The sequence below is a fragment of the Onychostoma macrolepis genome, chromosome 08 (genome assembly GCF_012432095.1).
Source record: "Onychostoma macrolepis isolate SWU-2019 chromosome 08, ASM1243209v1, whole genome shotgun sequence".
Taxonomy (NCBI): Eukaryota; Metazoa; Chordata; class Actinopteri; order Cypriniformes; family Cyprinidae; genus Onychostoma; species Onychostoma macrolepis.
The window spans coordinates 19,293,768-19,314,875 of NC_081162.1; the positions used below are offsets into that span (position 1 = coordinate 19,293,768).

Here is a 21,108-nt window from a genome sequence, read left to right on the forward strand (position 1 = left end):
TGTATATGTGAAAATGTATATAACTGCCTTTATATTTTAGGAAGGGGATTCTTGCAAGGGAATCATCTTATTTTGGGGTCCTTGGCACCCCCAAGGTAAGAGGAGGCGGCAGATTAAACTCCTCCATATGGAAGGTTAAGGAGACATGCATATTAATGACAGTGATGTGGCACATGATCAATGGCTTTTAATTGCTTTTCCTGGTTTGTGGAACAAAGTGCCATTAACTATTGATCTGCTGAAGAAAAGGCAACTCACGCGCCAGCACTGGGTGAAGCCTGCCATAATGGGTATCAGGAAGGATACAAGAAAGCGGCGGTGTTAACAAGCCATACATCAGTGTCAGTCCTGGAGGATGCTGTTGTCTTTTTATGCACACCTGGTAGACTGCTTGACTACACGCCAACAGCCACAGCAGGTGCTGCTGGGTGATAGAGAGAAATCCAAAATGATGTTTATTGCAGCAGCTCACAGCACCAGAGACTCACAATATGAAGATACTGCATGATTGAGAATATTCTGCTTCTGTTCTGTGGTATTGATATTTTTCAGGTGAAGTATTAGCCATAAGACTAATTATGTCATGTGAGGAAATATACCTATTTTTTTTAAACTGCTCACCCAGGCTGCATTTATTTGATCAAAAATATTATTAATATTTAAAAATGAATATAATTTATTCCTTTGATGGAAAAGCTGAATTTTTAGCATCTTTACATCAGTCTTCAGTGTCACATGATCCTTCAGAAATCATTCTATAATATGCTGATTTGCTGGTCAAGAAACATTTATTATTATTACCAGTGTGGACAACACTTGTGCTGCCTAATATTTTTTACTAAATTGTTTTTGGGATTCTTTGAATAGAAAGAATAGAACAGCATTTTTTTAAATACAATTTTTTTGTCACGTGTTTGCTGTCATTTTTGATCGATTTTCTTTCAAAACGTTACTGACCTTAAACTTTTGAATGGTAGTGTCTTATATAATAAAAACTGATATTTCATGCTTAATTTTTTTTTCTTTTTCCTGTTGTCTTATAGATACAGTCACCAGTACACTGCAAAGAAGATCTGTTGCGCAGAAAAATATAATACCACTACAAATGTCTGGCCTTCTGTATGATTGAATCAGTATACGCAATCGCAAACAGCCCCCGCTTTTTCTCCTTCTCGTCCCCCCTTCTCTTTCCCTTCCTTGAAAGAGGCTGTAATCAGAAGTAAGTCAAGCACGACAGAGAAACATTTAAGAGGAGTAATGAAAGGAGATTGGGGAGCCATTGAAGAATAACACCCAGGCTGCTTTGCCACTGTCAAATTGCATCAGACTCTTGGTAATAGATTCTCCAGCAGACACTCAATTTCATTCAAAGGGGAGCCCTCTTTATCCCAGTGCATCAAATATTTAAACACTTGTATTAGAGACAGTGTCAGTTCCTCAACTCTGAGCCCAGGCCACTGATCCCCCCGCCACCTCAGTTCTTTTTCACTTGATGTCACCCATTCTCAAGGTGTTATCTCTCGCTCCGAAGCTGCATATATAGGCTTTCATTTCATTCCCGACACTTAAAATGGTATTAGCTCCTTTTTTCGATATTACAGTCTTTGTTGCTGCCTTGACTTTTCGATTTCTTGGCGAACGGCTTAAGGATCTCTGGAGAAAAGAAGATTGAGGAGTCAGGGTGGAAGAGGAGGAGGAGAAGTGAGAGAGATTGGCAGCAGCGGAGCGTTTGACCGACGCTGTTCAGACTCAGTCTAGCTTGTCAAATCTTTGGACACAAAATGAATTGGCATATCTGCACCCTGCATAGAGATATCTTTCACAGAGGCCGACGCTGCCGAATTGTGGCGTGTGAACCGTTAGGGTAAGTGCTGGATGTTCTGAAGAGTCTTCGGCCTAACATTTATCATTTCGGGGATTCGACTCTCTCAAGAAAGTTATTCATTCACCCTCTTAAATCACATCAGATTGAATCTCTCAGCATCTGGAGCTTTCCCACTCTCCTATACATTAGAGCCTGCAAATTAGGAGAAGGTGCTAGACGACCCTCTCCTCCTTTCCATCTCCCTCTCTTTTACCACTCCCCCTTCTCATTTCCTCTCCTCCTCCTCCCCCATACCTCTCCATCTCATCTCCATCTCTCCCAGCTCCGTCTCCTCCGCCGAGGCCCCCATTAGTTTAGTGACCAACGTTGTATGAAAGCCAGCAGTAATACTGTCCCAATCCTCAGCAGACTGTGACAGCCCGCGGTAATGCCGTCCCCCCGGCTGAGTGGATGGAGCTCTTCCATTAACGCCTCTAACATGGTGACACCTAACCCAGCCTGATATTACGCTCACACACTGATTAGGGGCCGGGAATAGAGCCGGCGGAGGTCCTGGGCGACGGTAGACTAGCCGAGTGTGGCTTTAACAGAGCCAGACCTGTCTCCGCTGCCCCCGCCAGTCACTCACACAGCCGGAATTGTTTAATTGGGACAGCAGGCGTGGGAGAGTAGAGAGAGGGAATTTGAGTTTTAAAGGGATAGTTCATTTAAAAATGAAAATAATGTCATATTTTGCTCGTCCTTATGTCGTTCTAGGCTTTCTGTTGGTGCTTGTGTTGTGCTGCTATATTTGATTTGTATACATGAGGTAATCAGTTATTTGATTTAATTTGACATGACTGAGAGTGAATAAAGTGGTAAATTTCAGTCTTTTCATCACACAAAATGATCATGTCACTCAGAAAACTTACAATACAGGCTAATAATAGTCATGTCATATATGAATATATGAAGAGAAAATCTTTTGTCTTCCACAGAAGACATCAAGTCATTTGAGATTGGAACAACTTGAGGGTCAGTAAATGATGTCAGTAATATTTTAATTTTATTTTATTTTATTTTATTTTATTTTATTTTATTTTATTTTATTTTATTTTATTTTATTTATTTTATTTTATTTTATTTTATTTTATTTTATTTTATTTTATTTTATTATTTAAAATCTAATGTTCATTTGCTTATCAGGCTTATTTTGACTCCTTACATCATTCTCATTTTGTTAAATTATTAAAAGTGAAAGTAATTTTACAAAAATACTTTTGTCATTTTTATTAGTTTTTAAATATTTCATTTTTGCTGTAATTTATTTTTACTTCTGTTTTAGATTTTTTTTTAAAGTAATTTTAATACTTCAACTCATTTAATTTCATTTGCTGATTTTTTTTTTTCCCCCTAAATATTCATCCCATATTTATTTATTTATTTCAGTTGGCAAAAACATATTTTATTACACACATTTTTTTCCTGTGTTCCATTGGTCTGACAAACAGGAAGTCCAAACTCCAAACTCACTCGATTGGTTGAGCCAATGTTGAAACGGTATGTTAGACTGATCAGGATGCTCAAACAGTGCATGTTTCGTTAGCAAGTATTTAACATTAAAAATATTACATCACCTTTAAGCTTAGATTTTTTTTTTTAAGCTTTTCATTGACAAACTGTCCATTTAAGTCACAGACATAAATTTACACTACACTGAAAATCTGAAAATAAAGCCCCACGACACATGCACAAAAAAACCTAAGGGGTATTTGCATGTGATAAAAATCATTTGTATTTGATTTAAGAGTGCTGTCCTTGGGCAAGACAGTAAGGTGTTTCTATCACACAGGCTACACCTCATTGCCTGTGATTATTCAACTCTCGGAGAGCCCCCTCTGCCTCAACACTTTCAGCCCCAAAATAATATCTCATATATGCATTATCCAGCCCCCACGGCAGCCCCCTCATTACTAAGGATCATTCCGGAATTAGATTCCGTCCTTCCAATATTGGTTCCAAGAGCTGGTTCCTTTGTACTGTAGTCAAAGGTTAAAATACCAATCACGATAGCCTCGACTGATGGAGCCAGACATTTTAATATTCGCTTAGCTTGGTAATTGTGGAGGGACGTAATATCGTTCTTTCTCCTTCTCTGTGTCCTAAAGGTAACATGCAGTAACGTCAGAGTACAGAAGTGCAGCCTGGTATGTCTGTAGGGCTTTTGAAGACATGAATACGGGTGAGGATAATGATTTTCCCACACACTTCTCCTACATTTGTGTTATAAAGCAATATATAGTCTGTGTTTTTGCTTCCGGTCACAGTATGAACACAACGGCCCAGTATAAGAAAGTTGATCATGTTGTGTGAATTTGTTCAGTCCATTCCACCTTCAACCTCAGACTATCGTTGGGTGTTTCTGTATGTAGTGAACGCAGGGGTCTTTTTTAATCACTGCTGACACTGTGAGGAAGGGAAAAGACCGTTTGCGCTCGGGCAAGGAGTGTTTGTTGATCATTATTTTGGGAGTGTCATGTCAATGTCAGCCCTGTGGCGAGGAGAGACAGAGCTTACAGAGGGAGGCGGGGAGGAGGAGGAGGAGGAGGAGGCAGTGGGTTTGGGGGTCTCAGCCTGTCATTGCCTTTCACTGTTACTCACTTCACAGCCCATACACTCCTGTTCAGTGCCCGCCCGGACTTGACCAAAAAGACATGAGGATTTGCTGCATGTCCTTGTCCGTTTTAGAAACCCTTATGCATGTGAAATTATTTCAGCACGGAAAGAAAATAAACAGTTTTTCTGTTGCCTTTCTAGTTTAGAATATACTCTATGATGTCAGATTTTAAGACTGTATTGTTTGCATTCTGTTGTGGAGATGTGGTTGCGGGATACTCTGAGTGAAAGAGAATGCGATGTGAATTTGTAAACAGAGGTGCTGCTGGGACACTGAGGGGGAGAGAATGGGAGTATCATATTTTAACCTTTTGTTTCCTGGTAGCAGGCGCCAAGACTCCTGGGAGGAAGCGATCAATGATGGACACCATAATGCGTCTCGCTGTATTCCTTGTCACACTCAAGCCTTCTGCCTGTGTTGGGAGTTCTTCGGTTCACACGCACACATATGCACAGATGGTGAGGCAGCGCAGACAGCTCATCACTTTGACACTTACTACAGTTCTCCATCCTGAGTCTGCCAACAATATCTTCCTAGCCTATATGTATATTTGGAGAGAAAATAATGTTTTATTTCAAACTTCTCCAGAACTAAATATACATAAAGCTTTCTGCCAATGCATGACATTCTATGAAGCATCTTTACCCGAGACCGAAGACGCTGCTCTCTTGCTTGTCCCGAAAACTTGCAAACAGCAATTAAACTCCAATTAGGTTCATGGCTTTGCAGAATTAACTGAAGTAATTTGATTCACCACTGAATAAATGAATTTCAAAAAGAAGAGTACGACTCAATATTCAAAAACATGCCTTCTAGCATACAAATTTATTCGTTTATTTTCATTTAAGGACTTGGATTATGAAGCAAGAGACTTAAAAGACTTTGTTAATGATCTTGGAAGTCATAATTAGCGGGTCTGAAACCTCTATTAAACTGTGATTTAATTTACTCAAGCTAATACCTTAGTTCTTTATGAGAGAGTAACTTTATTTTATGTTCTCTCTCTCTATATACAAACAGTTTCTCATTATGAGACAGGATGGCCAAAGTCCTCAATAAATGTATGCATATATATATATATTTTTTTATAATGTAAACTATATTTACATTGGCCAAATTTTTTATTACATTAATATTGGCCTATCAACTTTAAGACTGCATTCATGTATTATATAGCCTATAATAAAATACTACACTATAATAATTCTATTAACAGGCTAAATGAGATTCAAAACAGATACTGAAATGGATGGAACGTTTTCTCAATATATTGTTCAACAAAGAAGAAGCATTTGTCTTACAGTCAATAAGCCGAGTTTTGTCACAGTTTTATATTTGTGGTAGCTACTGTTTACACATACACTGTTTGTAATAGGCCTACAATAATTTTCTCTGAAGGTTGGCAGATTAAGTGAATTGAATGCCCCGCTAACGGTGCCATATGATGTTTAACCAGCAGATGGACACCCGTGGTAGTGTATTGAGTCCGTACTAACTAATACACATACAAAAGGTATGTTTGAGGCATTGTAAATGTTTGGTGTTCATTTATATGCTTCAGATAAATTGACATTACCTATAGAGGCGCGGGATGGAGATCTACATTTGACAAAACATTCGAGTCGGACAGAGAGGTAGAAGATGATAAATTTAAAGTTAACAGAGCGGGACGGGCTGAGAGGAGAGAGAGAGAGAGAGAGAGAGAGAGCGAGTACAGTGAGCGGCTCGCCAGCATTTACAGAAGTGCGCGCGGATCGGATGTTGACACATCGCGCGCATCTGCATAATCTACATCACAGCGGTGGCACGCGCTAAACTGCTTTAAACCTCCGTGATTCTTTTCAAAACCGTAAAAAAGCTTTTCTAAGGCGTCTTTTCGCGCTTTTTCTTTAAGTCATTTGCGAACTCTTTTTTCGAGTTTGGATAAAACCAACAGTTTGATGTCCGACTGAGATGATAAAGATGTTTGGCTACAGTATTGTGAGTAGGCTACTACAAGTCCTGTTTTATTTTTGTTTGTTTTTTTTACTATGTTTTACTAATGTGATATTTGCTGGACAATATGTTTTCACAAGTCTTTCTTGTTGTGTTATGTTAGATGTTTATTTTTTAAAGGATCATTTAGCTACGTTTAGTTGTTGTCGCATGCTGTATTGGGAGTTAACTTTTCCGGAGTGCATTAAATCTTTGAGTGTAAGATGCGTTAAATTCATCATGTTTTCAAGAAAAGTTGTCTGATAGGCTAGGCTATTACTTTTTTGGGAAAGCTGCATAATTACATCTTTTAAAGAACGGAATAACACCTGTGACCTGAACAATTTATAACAAAATCAGAAAGTTTAAGTCTAAATTTAAAAACGGACAGCAACAGATTGGTTCTATTTAGATCGAATTTAGGCTAAAGCAGATTTCAGATTCAGTATCACCTCTTAAAGGCAATATTTAAAAGTTTGTTCACCGTTTTGAAGACAATCACTCACACCGCTTATGCGAACTCATGTAAAAATTGTAAGTTTTATACTTGTTTTATTTGTATTATAAAAACGATGATAGGAACAAATAATGAATTGCTCCATATGTATAATTAATATCTTTTGAATTAAGTTTTAAAATTTGTATTATTTAGAATTTATTTATTATCATTGTTATTTTTGTTGTTATTACAAATAATAGTTATTATGATGGGCTATTGTTGATATCTTTAGATACTCAATTAGGCTATTTGCAAATGACCAAGAATGTATATAAATAGCTCGTTATTTAAAACACTATAGGCCTATTCAGTATTAAAATTGTTATAAAATGTTCATTTAAAATTAGCAATACAAAAAGTTCACTAGCATTATTAATCTTAAACTATTTAAAGTGGAATTGCCAAACACTAAATTAAGAGTATTACTATTAGAGTTTAGATTAAGTTTAGCTTCATAAAATAAATAAATAAATAAAAAACATACAGGGAAGTGTAGAGCTGTTTAGAATTTATAAACACTAATTAATGCAGAACACCAGCACCATAGTCTAAACAAGAATAAATTAAACTATAATAAATTAATAATTTTATGTAGTGATTTATTTATTTATGAAAATGCATTTCATTAATTAGCTCAAACTTTGTTTAACTTTATTTAACATACTTCTTTTAATAACACCTTGTTGTTTAAATTCGCACAATAATGTTCATCCTGCACGCACTATTAGGCATTTCTTTAAGGACTCATTTGTGGTCTAATTATTCTAGCCACTAAATGTTTCTGTCTCAATCGTGTGACAGTTTTTTTTTTTTTTTTTAAAGAAAGAAAATGACTGCATGAAAATATCAACTTTAAGGAATGTCTGCTTGTTTACTTAAATAACTGCTTTTCTTTTGTCCACCAGAAGGGCTCATAATTCTGACTTAGATTTTTTATTTTTTTTTGTCCAACAGATTTCCGTCAGAGAATGACTGATCTGTAAGGCTTAAGTCTTTAATCATTGAGTCAAGTGCTCTTCAGGCCTCTTCATCACATTACACTGAGTTTAAGTGGACACTTCATTGCTCAAATGGACCTCCATCGGACTGCCTTTAAGATGGAGAACTCCTCTTACATGCCCAGCCCGCTGACCTCCCCTGCCCTCATGGTTTTGGCATCAACAGCTGAGGCTGGACGAGATGCCTCTGTACCCTGCCAGCCCCCTCGGCCGTTTGGAGTGCCGGTCACTTTGGAAAAGGACATGCACCTCTCGTTCCCCAGCGGCTCATACACATTTGCCTCCATGTATCATCGGCAAGGAGGCTTTCCCACTCGAGACTTTCCCACCCCTCTGCTCCACCTTCACCCACAGTTTGCCCCACCCAATCTTGACTGCTCACCGCTGGGTATGCTCAACCACGGAGCAGTCGGGGCCTTCAGGCCGTTCTCCTCCCCACCTGAGGAGCGAGATGCAGGGGTTTACCAGTCTGCCTTCCTCCCTGCCAAGCGCTTGAAGGGTTGTCTGGAACCAGAGGCATCACCCCACCTCCGCTACACAGATGTGGAGGGAAAAGATTTTGACTTTGGGGGTGCGCATGTTCCTACTGGTTCACCAAACACCCTAAAGGTAGCTGAGGATGCTGGGAAGAAGCTCTTTGGCTTGTCTGGGCTGTTGGTAGAGGGTTCATCTGGCCCAGAGGAGCACAAAGAACCAAGTAAGTATCTAACATCACATGATATTCTGTGTATTTAAATGTAAATAGAATATATATATATATATATGAAGAGTTCATTTGCAAAAACAGAAAACTCAGTTTTTGAAAATGTTCAAAAATCATGTAATTTTTTTTTGTCCTGCATTCCAGTTAAGATCAATCAAACTGCAGTTGGGTTGTTTTGATTAAATAATAATAACCAAAAAATACAGCTATCTAACACAATAAAAACATGATTTAAGAAAATGAATAAAACTAATAATAAAACTAATAATAAATTAATAAATACATTTTTAAATAATAAATTAATAAATAATAACTAATTAATAAAAACTACTAATAAAAGAGTTATCAGTTTTTGCAAATAAACTCTTCATATATATATATATATATATATATATATATATATATATATATATATATATATATATATATATATATAATGTATGTATATATATAATGTATATATATACATATGTATATGCGCTTAGAGAGAGCACAAAGACCAAAAAGCCCCCTAAATATTGAAGAAATATGTAAAAGTGTAAAATTGCTGTTTTATTAGTATTATGTATTATCATGTTGTCAAATATATTAAATTGTTAAAATATGTATTTAATATAATATATGCATTTTGTAATATACAATATATATAATTTTATATATATATATATATATATATATATATATATATATATATATATATATGTATGTATGTATTGTATTGTATAAGTTTTAAATATATCATATTATATTTAAATCTTAAACATTATTATTTAACATTAATATTAAATATTTTGATATAATTTTGCAGGTCTTTTTTGCCTGTATTTTTATAGGAAAGTAAAGCGCAGATAGATAAGCAGATGTGAGAGAAGAGAAGGGAGAATGGTATTGGGACAGCAGCTTAGAGCTCATATATGTCCTGAGTATGTGCAAAGCCCACTGCTTCACATCTATAACATTTCTACTTTATTTTTTATTATTATTAAATAATTATTGCTGCTATTGGAGTGTGTTGTAAACAATGTACACATTAATATAAGTCTACCTTAGAGGGCACTAAGATCTGCAACTATTTCTTGCATGACTTTCAGAAAACTTAAGTTTTGTTTGTGTGTGTTAAGTGTAACTTACAGCTCCTGGTTTTGTTATATAAGTCCCATGCAGTCCACAGATAAATGCCAAAAGTAGGCCTAGTCTACCCGAGTAGGCTATAACCGTTAGGCTATGCACGGAATAAGTACCGAATCACGAACAAATGATCTTGAGATGACAAAGGCGAAGGATTCGCAAATCTCTCAGCTCCAGACAACTTGTCAATGATAACGAGCAGGAGATGCTGCTCGGCAACCGCGTCTCTGAGTGCGACACCTTCGGCTCAATATCGCCCCCACGCCATCCATCCTGATTTGTTGACAAATGAGTGGGAGAGAGTGTCAATCTGGGCTGTAAGGAGAACGTGGCTGCTCATTACCTTGCTCTGTAATTGGCCGCCGTGGCGAAGGACCCCACGTTCGTGCGGCGCGGCGGGACGGGGAAAAAAGACGCTCAAGCTTAAATTCGTAGGACATCAGAACTCCTTGTGGGGGCGGAGGGGTAGAACCTGCAACATGAAAGACACGACAGAGGGGGCTGATGAGCCACGCTATATCAGAGACAAATGTCAATAGGAAAAATAATGACTGACTTTGACAGGTTCCCCACATCAAGGTTCTTTTTAGAAAAGTTTTCGCCTCATCTAGAAGTGGGTTACCGACATGCTCTTTTTTGAGACAGAGGATTGGGTGCATCCATACACCTCAATACACCAAATTATACTTGGTTGTGTATGTGAGTGTGTGTATGTGTATGCTTGCATATTGGGCCATATTGTCCTTTCAAAAATAAAAATAAATATATATATATATATATTTTTTACACACACACACACACACATACACACACACACACACACACACACATTTATATATATATATATATATATATATATATATATATATATATATATATATATATATGTGTGTGTGTGTGTGTGCGTGTTTTTGTGAAAAGTCAGGACATAGATTTGTATAATAACAAAGGTATGACACAGGTATTACAAGGTGAAGGTGACATCTCAGGACATTGACCCATGTCCCCACTTTTCAAAACGCTTATAAATCACTCAGAATTAAGTTTTTTTCAAAAAAGTTGAAATGCACAGTCTCCTGTAAGGGGTAGGTTTAGGTGTAGGGTAGGTGTAGGTCAATAGCACATAAAGTAAGTACACTATAAAAACCATTGCGCCTATGGAATGTCCCCACTTTTCACAAAAACGAACGTGTGTGTGTGTGTGTGTGTGTGTGTGTGTATGTATATATTATTGATTATCTCTCTTTATTATATATATATATGTTGTTATTATTGCATGTTCATTTTCTTTAAGATTCAAAAAGAGTATATGTTCAGTAAGTACAGGTGTTATGCTTGGGAATAATTTAGGTTCATGAACTGTAAATCAGAGTTTAGATTCATCTGGTCTGATAACCGGTACACAACCTCACACACATGCTGTTGTGTCATCAGAAAGAGATTTGTCATTTGTCTAATATCTGACCCTTGGGCCATGACTCTAAGCACTGTGTTATTTCAGTGCTTGTCTCTCAAAAATGTTCAAAAGGACAGAGGATCCTCACAGCTGTTTAAACAGTTAGATCTTTTATATTCTTTTTCGAAGGACAGATGTCTTCATTGGGCCGAATCATGTTTATTTTCCTTCGGGAGGCATTTTACATTTTTTGAGCTGATGAGAAAGAAAGAGCAACAGTAAGTGTGGGTAAATGCCTTGTGCCCTGCTGCTTTCTGGGCTTAGGCGGTGTGTGCTTGGCATAAACGTTCTCAGACAGTGTACTTGTTGAAAATTGCCAGTTCATACGCCATTGTCAGACTCAGAATGTAAGTGCAAGTTGCTTTTCACTGTTTACAGAGCTGTGCCTGGGTTTCCACAATAATTGTATGTATTAATGCCATTCCCAACGTGTCTCGACAGGATTTTGTGGATGCAAAACGCAAAGAGGCAGAACACTTTTTTGTCAATGCAATGCAATGGCTAGGGAAGGTATGGAAACAGTAAGGAGTTTCGGGTTCAGCGTGTATGTGTATGTACTGTATATTCGTGTATATATACATCAGCTCAGTGCATATGACTATATTCAATGAAATATGCAAGTATGTTAGGGCTGTCAAATCAATTAATTATGATTAATCACATCCAAAATAGAAGTTTGTGTTTACATAAAATATATGTGTGTGCTGTGCATATATAAATACACACGTACATGATTATGTTTAAAAAAGATTTATACGTATATGTGTATTCATAATTATATATGATTTATATTATATATAAATATATATTATATATATTTCTTAACGGACGTGTGTGTATTTATATATGCAGGCACAAAATGATTTTTGTATCGTTTTCTGTGCCAGTAAAATACTAGGAAATAGATTTTTGTTTGAACACAACAGTCTCTATCTATTTGTCACTCTCTCTGTCTGTCTATCTATATTACGCAGGATAAAATCTTCAGTGATGGTGGTAAACGTCAGGTTTTCAGTATGGCAGTATGTTTAGGTTTAGTTCGGGATCATATATTGTATCAGTGCCACTCAAAGTCAGCAGGCTCTTAGCAGAAGGCTTGAAGAAGTGAGTGTCACGTTCTTGCTATCAATTACCTCAAAGTTGAACATGTGTTGAAGTTATGTGTTAATCTGATCCAGTCAGACTAAGGGTAATTTGCCCCTTCTGTTAGACATGTGATCAGCGAATGTGGTAGAAACAAGTAGAAATACATCTGAGCTCTGTGGCAATTGTTGCTTTATTAAAGAAGATTGTCTTAAGGACCATTAAGACCATCTTAACAACTTAAGTGTTCCATTGAAATACAGGAGTGCCATTCCATAATATGTTCAGCTTTGGAGGGTTTTCTCAGGAAACAGAGCTGTCAGTGTTTGGAATTCCGGTTCTAATTGGTTGTTTGGACCATCCCGCCAGTTTATCTGGAGTGATTCGGTGATTCACAGTCAGAATGACAGTTTTATCATTTAAGCTATTTGTCGTGTATTCTCTCTGTGCCAGAGACCGCTGTAAGATGTCTGGTTTTCATTGATGTTGGAAATTACATGGATCACCTCATTCACAGAGAGAGACAGAGGCAAACAAAAGTCAGAAGATATAAAGCTTATCAGTGGGACAGTTACAGCTCCACTGACTGGTGCTAATTTATAACCCGAAAAACGCCTCTGTTTATTGCTGCTTATTAGTACAGATGAGCCGTAATAAGCAGCCAGCTAATCTACGGCCAAGGTGAAGGTGTACATCACCTTATCCTGTTGGGTTTGACTTTATTGCCTGGGGTGGTGAATTGAATTTGCCATTGTAAATATTATGTCTTTTGTTTCTTATCATACAGCAGGTAGTATCTCTAATCCCCATGATCAAACCTGAATGGTAGAGGAGGGGCAAATTATAAATCTGCCCAGACCCTAAAAATGTTATCACTGCTTTGCCTGCTCCCCCTGTATGTGTGCCAAGAGAAGTTGATTCTTGTCTCTATGGCAGTACGGCCTTTATGAAGCAAAGTGATTGGGCAGCCTAATTAAGGGTGCCTGTAAGGGACAAAAAGAGCATATATATGAGCTACGGCTGGCAGATGCTGTAAAATGTGGCTCATTGTGAGAACTGCAGATGGACTGTATTCAACTGGCTGCCACAGAGATCATAAATCTGGAGAGATTGTCCAGTGTTGTATTGATCTACTGAATGTTCCTCTCATCCCCCCTCTGTCCTTAAGATTATAGGTTTGCAAGGGCCGTTTTGATATTTAGTTGTGTTTTGAAGAGGATATATTAAGATTTATTTCAGTATTTATTGGCCAGCAGGTTTTACAAAAAAATCACATTATATTATATAATGTAATATAATATATAGTATAATATGTGACATACAGTATATGATGATGAAGTTACATTCTGAAGAGGGTAAGTGATGTTGCGATAAAGATGTACTTCATTATTTACTAGCCAGCAGGTTTTGCACAAAAAGTCCTGTTATAATAATATAATATAATAACGTATATGATGAATTTAAATATTTTTGCAGGTGAAAACAACTTGTAAAAAAAAAGTAGTCATTTACTTTCACTTATTCTGTTTGATGTTAAATGAGGCTAATTTGATATTTTGTCTCCTGCTGCTGAAGTAGTTTACTCTCCTAATATTCTCTTAAGTGGGAGAGCTTTCATCCTGGTCGGGGGCTTGATGTTCTTCTCTTGTTTTCTTCCTAATTCATCTTCGCCGGATGGAAGGAATGTGAATTAGAAGGGAGGTCTGTGTACCACCCATACTGTCTTCAAGCAAACTCCAGTCAGCCCAGCTCAGTTATTTCTTAGTCTGTGTTTAGTTACTGTATCTCTTTTTTGTCATGTTCATTTTATTTGATAATTACAATATTTAACACTATGATTATTAGATCCGGTTCAGTTTCAGAGTTTATAAATAGGTTTTAATTGCAATGATTTGTATATTCAAACAGACCCTAACCCTAGCAATTCTGCTATGAAACTTGAATACATCAAGACTATTGGCAACCTAATAATGTTCTTCAGTAGCGTCTTGGACAAACACTTTACCACAAATGCTTCATTATTTGGAGATCATAGTCTTACCCTTTTAAACTTTTAGCATAAAAAAAATCCCTTTTTGTTTTTGCTGTTGACTGCAGATCAGATGCATTAACATGCCTAACAAGGGGCTTGTAGGCCCATTACTGGCAGGATCAGCATGCTTGTCGTCTGAGGGCTTCACAGACTCAGGGGGCTCTCGTTAAAGCAGCGCTACTCCACCCAGGGCTTTTATGTGTTATTGGGAACGTGAGACAAATAAAATAGGGGCTTTAGCCCCGGAGGCTCAGTCAGAGCTACGATAACAGTTTCTCGCACCCCATTATTAACAAATTTCTGCACTTTTCTGATTTTTTGAAGTAATCCTATGCAGATCAAGTACAGATTCTTTTTGCATTTTTATTTGGATTGCATTTTAATTAATTATTACGCATATTAATTAATCAACTTTTATAATTACCTATGCCATTATTTACTCAAAAAACCCCAAATGAAGTAATTCAAAGACGCAACGTGTAATTGTAGCGGACAAAAGCATTGAACAGACATTACAAAAAGTGGCTTCGGAAGTCAAAATGTCTTGTTTTAGTTCCATCTATCTGTTTTTGAATGCAATGACATGACTAAATCACAGTGTTAAAATAACAGCCCAGAGAAAATCATAATTAAATGCTGTTAAAGAGTAATTTGGACTTATTTAGGCAATAGACAGCTCTAAAGTACATTGACAGCGCACCTGATTGACCAGCATTGTGTGTGCCAAAGCGGCCCTCTCTGATCTCACATCAAAGAGCGGCAGGAAGAAGACTGGAAGCATGTGGGGCAGGCCAAGGTGGAGAGGGAGGGCAGCAAAGACTGTCGATTGCTGGCTCAGTACAAAACAGCACATCTCGAGTCCCATGAGCCCACAAATCAGTCAAGCAAATGCAGAGGGCAGAAAGGGCAGAATGTGGGTCTAAATAGTCATTACAGAGGGCCGGCAGAGTGAAAGACAACAAGCAGATGACGGCTTGACATCTGCTGCTCTGTCTACCTGTCTTACTCTTGCATAGTGTTTCTCCTTCTCTGTCTCATCCTGTGTCTCTGGAAATGTGCCCTGCATTCAGTTTAAGAGCATGTGCGCAGCCTTGCATTAAAGCAGCACTCGAAAGTATGATTGTTTAGTAACGGCAATCGGATTTTAGATTTGTTCATGACTGACATGTTTCTGTGTACAGAGGTCTTTAGAGAGCACCGATTTAAGGAGAGTGTTGTTTCTGTGAATGACCCTTGAAACTCAGTCCACCTGTAGAGCCTCTAACATCTGGGGCTGTCATTAGTGACTGATGCTTGGCTGATGTTTGTAATAATATCCAAATGGCTATTCAGCCTTTTTACACAAGTCACACTAAACACACAGCTGGCACACCACAAACCATGCGTTTTAGAGGTTTTCTACACAATATTGAGAAAAGATGACACATGCCACTTTTTTGTGCATGTAATGGAGTAAATTGGTTTCACTTACTCCTGAACTTTAAATGAAAAACAAACTAAAGTAATGCTGTTTTAATGAACAGCACCGAGGGTTTGTACGCTTTTCTCATATAATAGAAAAATGCAGTTTATAGTTCATATGGCTCATATTTTTCCAATTACTTTAATTGAACAACCAAAAAAGGTTGGAATGATTTATTGGTACAACATTGGCCATTTGCTGATATATATTTTTCAGTTTGTTTGTATGCATTTTTTCTAAAACACACATATAATTACCTAAAGGATGTTATTATTTATTATATTAATATTTTGCTTTTTACCACACTGTAAAAAGTGATAAGTTGACTTAACTTAAAAAATTTGAGGAAACCCGTTGCCTTAAAGTTATTAAGTAATAATAATTATCACTTTTTACAGTGCACATGATCTATATTGTAAAGCATAATTTCCTACTGTATAGTTTTTTTTTTTCCGTTTTTTTTTTAATAAATATTGGATATTTAATTGTGCATGCTACGTTCCTCTAACATTACCTTTTCCATCATCAAATGCTCACTTAAAGTTAGTCTCAAAAACACTAATTTTATAACACTGTAAAATGTATTTTTTTTAGCAAAGCTCAAAATGAATATCCTTTTTTATGATGACGTGATGACTAAATTCACTTGTAACATTTTACATTTTTTTAATTTACATTTTTGTTTTTATATCAGTGCATGCCTCTCAGAATTCAGCGTTCTGAAACTTTGGCTAAAAGTCTTCATAACATTAAACACTTGATTCAGTGGTTTACAGAATTTCATCGTTGACCCCTCTGCATCTTGGGATATGTGTGTATTTTCATGGGAGCGTGAAAGAGCCTGGGGAAAAGTAGTTTAAAATCTATTGGGGATTTGTGTCATAACCATAAATCAGTCCTTTGCTAATTGGTAAGAAAACAACAGTCAAGCAGTATATAATGTTTTATGTGCCTCTTATGTTTTTTACTGCGGTACTAACGAGGGTCTGTGTCACAGAGTGGACAGGGAATTAGCCTGAAAGATGGCTGCTGTCCATAAGCTTCAGTGTTCTTCAGCTTCTGCTGCTTGAGATGCTCCTGATTTGCATGTGGCAATTAGTATGCTAATTGGCCTAATTAGCCCATGGGACCACACAAGCGCTGTGGCATTAAAAGGTTCAGTCTCATTATGACTCAACAATTCCCACAAGTTAGCGCAATCAAAAGGCCATCACATCCTCCAGAGCATATCTGTGGTGAACTTTTCTTGCTTAAACGTGTTTTGTGTTAATTACTCTTCATCTGATATTTATTTGAAAGTCTTATGCTTTGTAGGCATTCGGGCAAGACCTTGTCCAAAAGGAGGAGAATTTAGCCTCATTAGCGGATGCTAAGCGGGCATTCGATAGCTGCGTCCTGAGCAGATGAGATGGGAGATTGAACTTTTAGCTCAAAGTGCCCTTACTGCTGATTTGTTTCATGACCTGATTGAACAAGAACAGAGACCTGTGGATCTATATCAGCTCAGCTGGCAGTGGCCTTTGTTCCTCTGTGCAGACACGGAGAATTGGCTCGTGGGATTGCTGGGCTATTGATGGGGGAAGGATGAGGTGAGCACACACACGTACACACCCACAGAATGACTTTGGCAGGCTGGGCAGATGAGGAGCGTCGGCTATTGTGTTTACTCAGGGCTGTGTGAAGGCTCTGTATGTTTGGTTATCCTTGGCTAGGTGAACAAGGCAGAGATGCTGTCTGGCCATGACCTGAAATAATGTCACCCGTTGACTACAATTTCAAAAGGTAGACAGACGGGACACATTGTAAAATGAGACAAATACATTACATTACCTTAGATTAAAAGTACAATATAATAAAAGCACTTTCAAAGAATAAGGTACAAAATAGGGCAGTAAGGGCATGACTTTTATTTTCCTTTTTCAGCAAAATCACTTAACCTCAAGAAAAATTTGATTGTGAATCTAAATATTATATGAGCTGTTTTAATATTCTATTCATTTTACATGAGGTTTCCATATTATATATTATATTGCTTACATTAAACAATGAACATTAAACAAGCATCAAATTAAATAGACAAAATATGTCAAATTAAAATAAAATAGAAAAATATGCATGTCTATCTATCTGTCTATAACTTTATATATTGCTAGTTTTTATACATTTTTATGTGTTTGTTTGAACTTCAGCTTGATTTCAGCTACACTAATTGTAAAATCTGAGAAAACTGAACAAGATTTATTTTTTTAAACTTCCTTTAATGCTGTAGAAAATTATGCAGTAACAAGCTAAATATGGAACCACAGCTAAATATTATTTGTTTGATATTTATATTTTAACACTTTTTTTACAAATTATATTGCAGATTAATTGTTTTAATTGTTAGATAAAGTTAAATAATTTTATGTTTAATAATAGTATATAAAAATAAATCTAGTAATATTTAAAATACATAGGCTTTCTATAACAAGATAAGTATGTAATATCTAGAAATGAATAGAATGTGTGCCTCTAATGTTTTAAATACAGACATGGCAAACACACATGTACCGTAATCATACTTTAAAAAGTGCTTAATATATTTTTTTCTCCTTTGCTGCATCAGTGACTTTTTAGTCTCTTCATGGTTTTACTGCCTCCAAGACAACGCAGTGTGGCAGAAAACCCTGATTCTGTCACCCTCCCTCCTTGCTCAGCATTACTACCCTCCACTCGTTAGCTGTCTAATTAGCCTTTAGCTACTTAATGAGCTGAACAATGCAGCGTTAGTGGAGCAACAAGCTCAGGGCATGTTAGTGGGTTGAGGTTAAGGATGTTTGGATGTTGTGCTGAACTGGTTGCCTGGTGGCCTTGTTCCCATTGGTTGCTTGAATTATGCCTTGCTCTGTGGCATGTGAAGTTTTATAGGGTGATGGTGTGTTGCTTTTGTTTGGGTTAAAATGGTGAGAGGAAGATTTGAACTGGCTTCTTATACAAACCGCAAACAGATCAGTAAGGTCAAATTCTTGCTATGAAAAAATTTTCAGTTAACCTTTTTATTTAGCAAAGTACTATCACATAGCCTGACTTTTACCTATCAGAATAAAGTGTATTACACTTAGCAGGTTATTCTGGCCATGTAAAGCGACCAACCACCATTTAAAAAAAAAAAATATATATATATATATATATAGCTCTGCTCATGATGCAATTGGATGCAACTAACCCAGAAGTTGCATATTAATTCATGCAATCTGATCGGAGCTTGTAGAAGAGGAATAGATGGGTTTGTTGCAACCGCAACAATGCATGTAATGTATATAATTGCATTTGTCAGTCAATGTGCCTCCAGTATTAAAAACCTGCCAAAGCCATGCTGACATATAATGTCTTACGTAAACTGTCTGTTTGAGTTAAGAATCGAATTCCCAAGCATACATGGACGAATGCCGTCCAAAACACAGATGCTGTTTCAGCCCATAATGGGCTTCTAGACGTTCACGATGAAGTCATGTTTTTCTGTGCCGCAGGAGCTCGTCTGTGTTAAACTCTCTTCAGACTGGGTGGCCCAGTCCTCCCACAGCTCCCACAGCAGGTGGAAACCAAGAATTGCTATTAAACGAAGGTCAGAGGACTGTCATTAATAACAAAATGTTTGTGTTTTTTCCTACGTCATGAAAAAAAAAAAGCTACATTGTATGGAATCAACCAATGTGGGGTTCTGGGAATTTCATGGATTTAAAGGGATAGTTCACCTGAAAATGCTCTGTGAAAATTTTCATTAACTTTATTTCTTCTGTGGAACATAAAAGAAGATATTTTGAGGAATGTTTAGTTATGTTTTCAGTAACTAAAACAAACATTTTTCAAAGTGTCATCTTATGTCAGAATTTTCATTTTTGACTCTTTACAACCAGGGCTGCTTTGCTTCTTTCACATATGTAAACTATCACATTTTTTGCCCTATTCAAAAAGATCCTCCTTCTAATTTTTGCAACCTGTGAATACAGTAATCTCTTCTATTATTATATGATCCTCGGTAACACATCCTAGCAATTCATTTTAAAATTCTAGGCAATTTACTTATCTTTCCAAGAATTTTACAACCTTCAGATGATGTTGCACACCCAAGGACTATACCAGTGCCCTGTATTACATATCTCAGTGTCTGTGAACTAAAATGAAATGGACCATTTTTTTTTTTTTCAAAATCTGAAACATTCACCCAATTATTTCTGAATCATTTCATCAGCTATTTCCTCCGTGGAGTGCAACCAAATAACCATCTTGTCCAATGTTAGACGTTCTCTCTCTCTGTGTGTTTGGCACTGGTAGAGAGTCCAGTGAGGCAGTTGTGTGCTTAGGCTGACTGTGTCTCGCTGGCTGGCTCTGAACAAGCACAGGCCTGTTCTACCCCGGTGGCCAATAAAATGAGAAAATCAACCACTGTGCCACCATCCACAGGCCAGCCAGATAAATACACTTGTCTCTGTGTGAATGTGTGTCAGCATGGCTGTGTCGATCCAAAGATTTCATCCAACTGTTCAAAGAATGATACAGGAAATCATTAAAGGGATAGTTCAAGCAAAAATGAAAATTCCATCATCTACTCATGTCTTTCGCCTTTTCATTCAAGCTGCTTTTTTCCATGCAATAAAAAATGAATGGTGGATTGTTTTCAGGGCGAGGAAACAAGAAAACAACACATGACTTCAGAAGACTTTGAATATAGTGATTAAATATTTTCATGGTGGTATTTGGAGCTTGAAAGCCCCTGGTCACTCTCTACTTTTCATTACATAGAAAACAGCAGCGTGAACATTATTTAAAACATCTCTATTTTTCCCTCAGTAGAAAGTAAGTCATAGGTGTGGAATAACATGAGGGTGAGTAAATGATGAAAAAATTTTCATTTTTTTCAGTGAAATATCCCTTTAATCAATTACTAAACCCACTAATGGTGTTTTTTTTTAAGTTCCGCTGTGCAGATAACTTGCAGGTGTGCTTAATCAGGGTAATCAATTTTGCTCTTTCATCATTGGGTTATTATTAATTTTCAGAGTGCCTCTGACTTTTGTGAAAGCCCTGTTACTCTCTTTGAGGATCCTCTGATCACATCCTCCAAAAGCTGTTTCAAAATCTGTATTATTCCAAAACAAGATCATCTTCAAAGCATCCCAGGCTTTCTTTACCTTGTCAGGGTATCTGTATTTGACACAGCGAGTGCAAGGCTATCTGATCTTATCAGCACGCATGTGGGAGTTGGTTGCGTTAGATTGAAATGGATTATTATGGTCTATCGGCCTCATTAGT

The 21,108-nt window shown here is 37.0% G+C and overlaps 1 protein-coding gene across 9 annotated transcripts in view; it reads left to right on the forward strand.

The window, feature by feature from the left end:
- Positions 1–21,108, forward strand: part of rnf220b (ring finger protein 220b) — a 38,419-nt gene continuing 17,311 nt past the window's right edge. For 4 of the 9 annotated variants that reach the window (XR_009272344.1, XR_009272345.1, XM_058783724.1 and 1 more), the window contains exons 1-5: positions 1–1,864; positions 2,803–2,839; positions 3,973–4,046; positions 4,806–4,939; positions 7,909–8,649. Coding sequence is in view for 7 of the 9 variants with exons in the window: in XM_058783724.1 (XP_058639707.1) it covers positions 8,025–8,649 (625 nt within the window). In the remaining 2 variants the exon portion in view is untranslated. Of the gene's footprint in view, positions 1,865–2,588; positions 2,634–2,802; positions 2,840–3,347; positions 3,365–3,972; positions 4,047–4,805; positions 4,940–6,247; positions 6,462–7,908; positions 8,650–21,108 lie in introns of those variants that run through there. The other 5 variants (XM_058783719.1, XM_058783722.1, XM_058783720.1 and 2 more) reach the window with 5 other exon arrangements.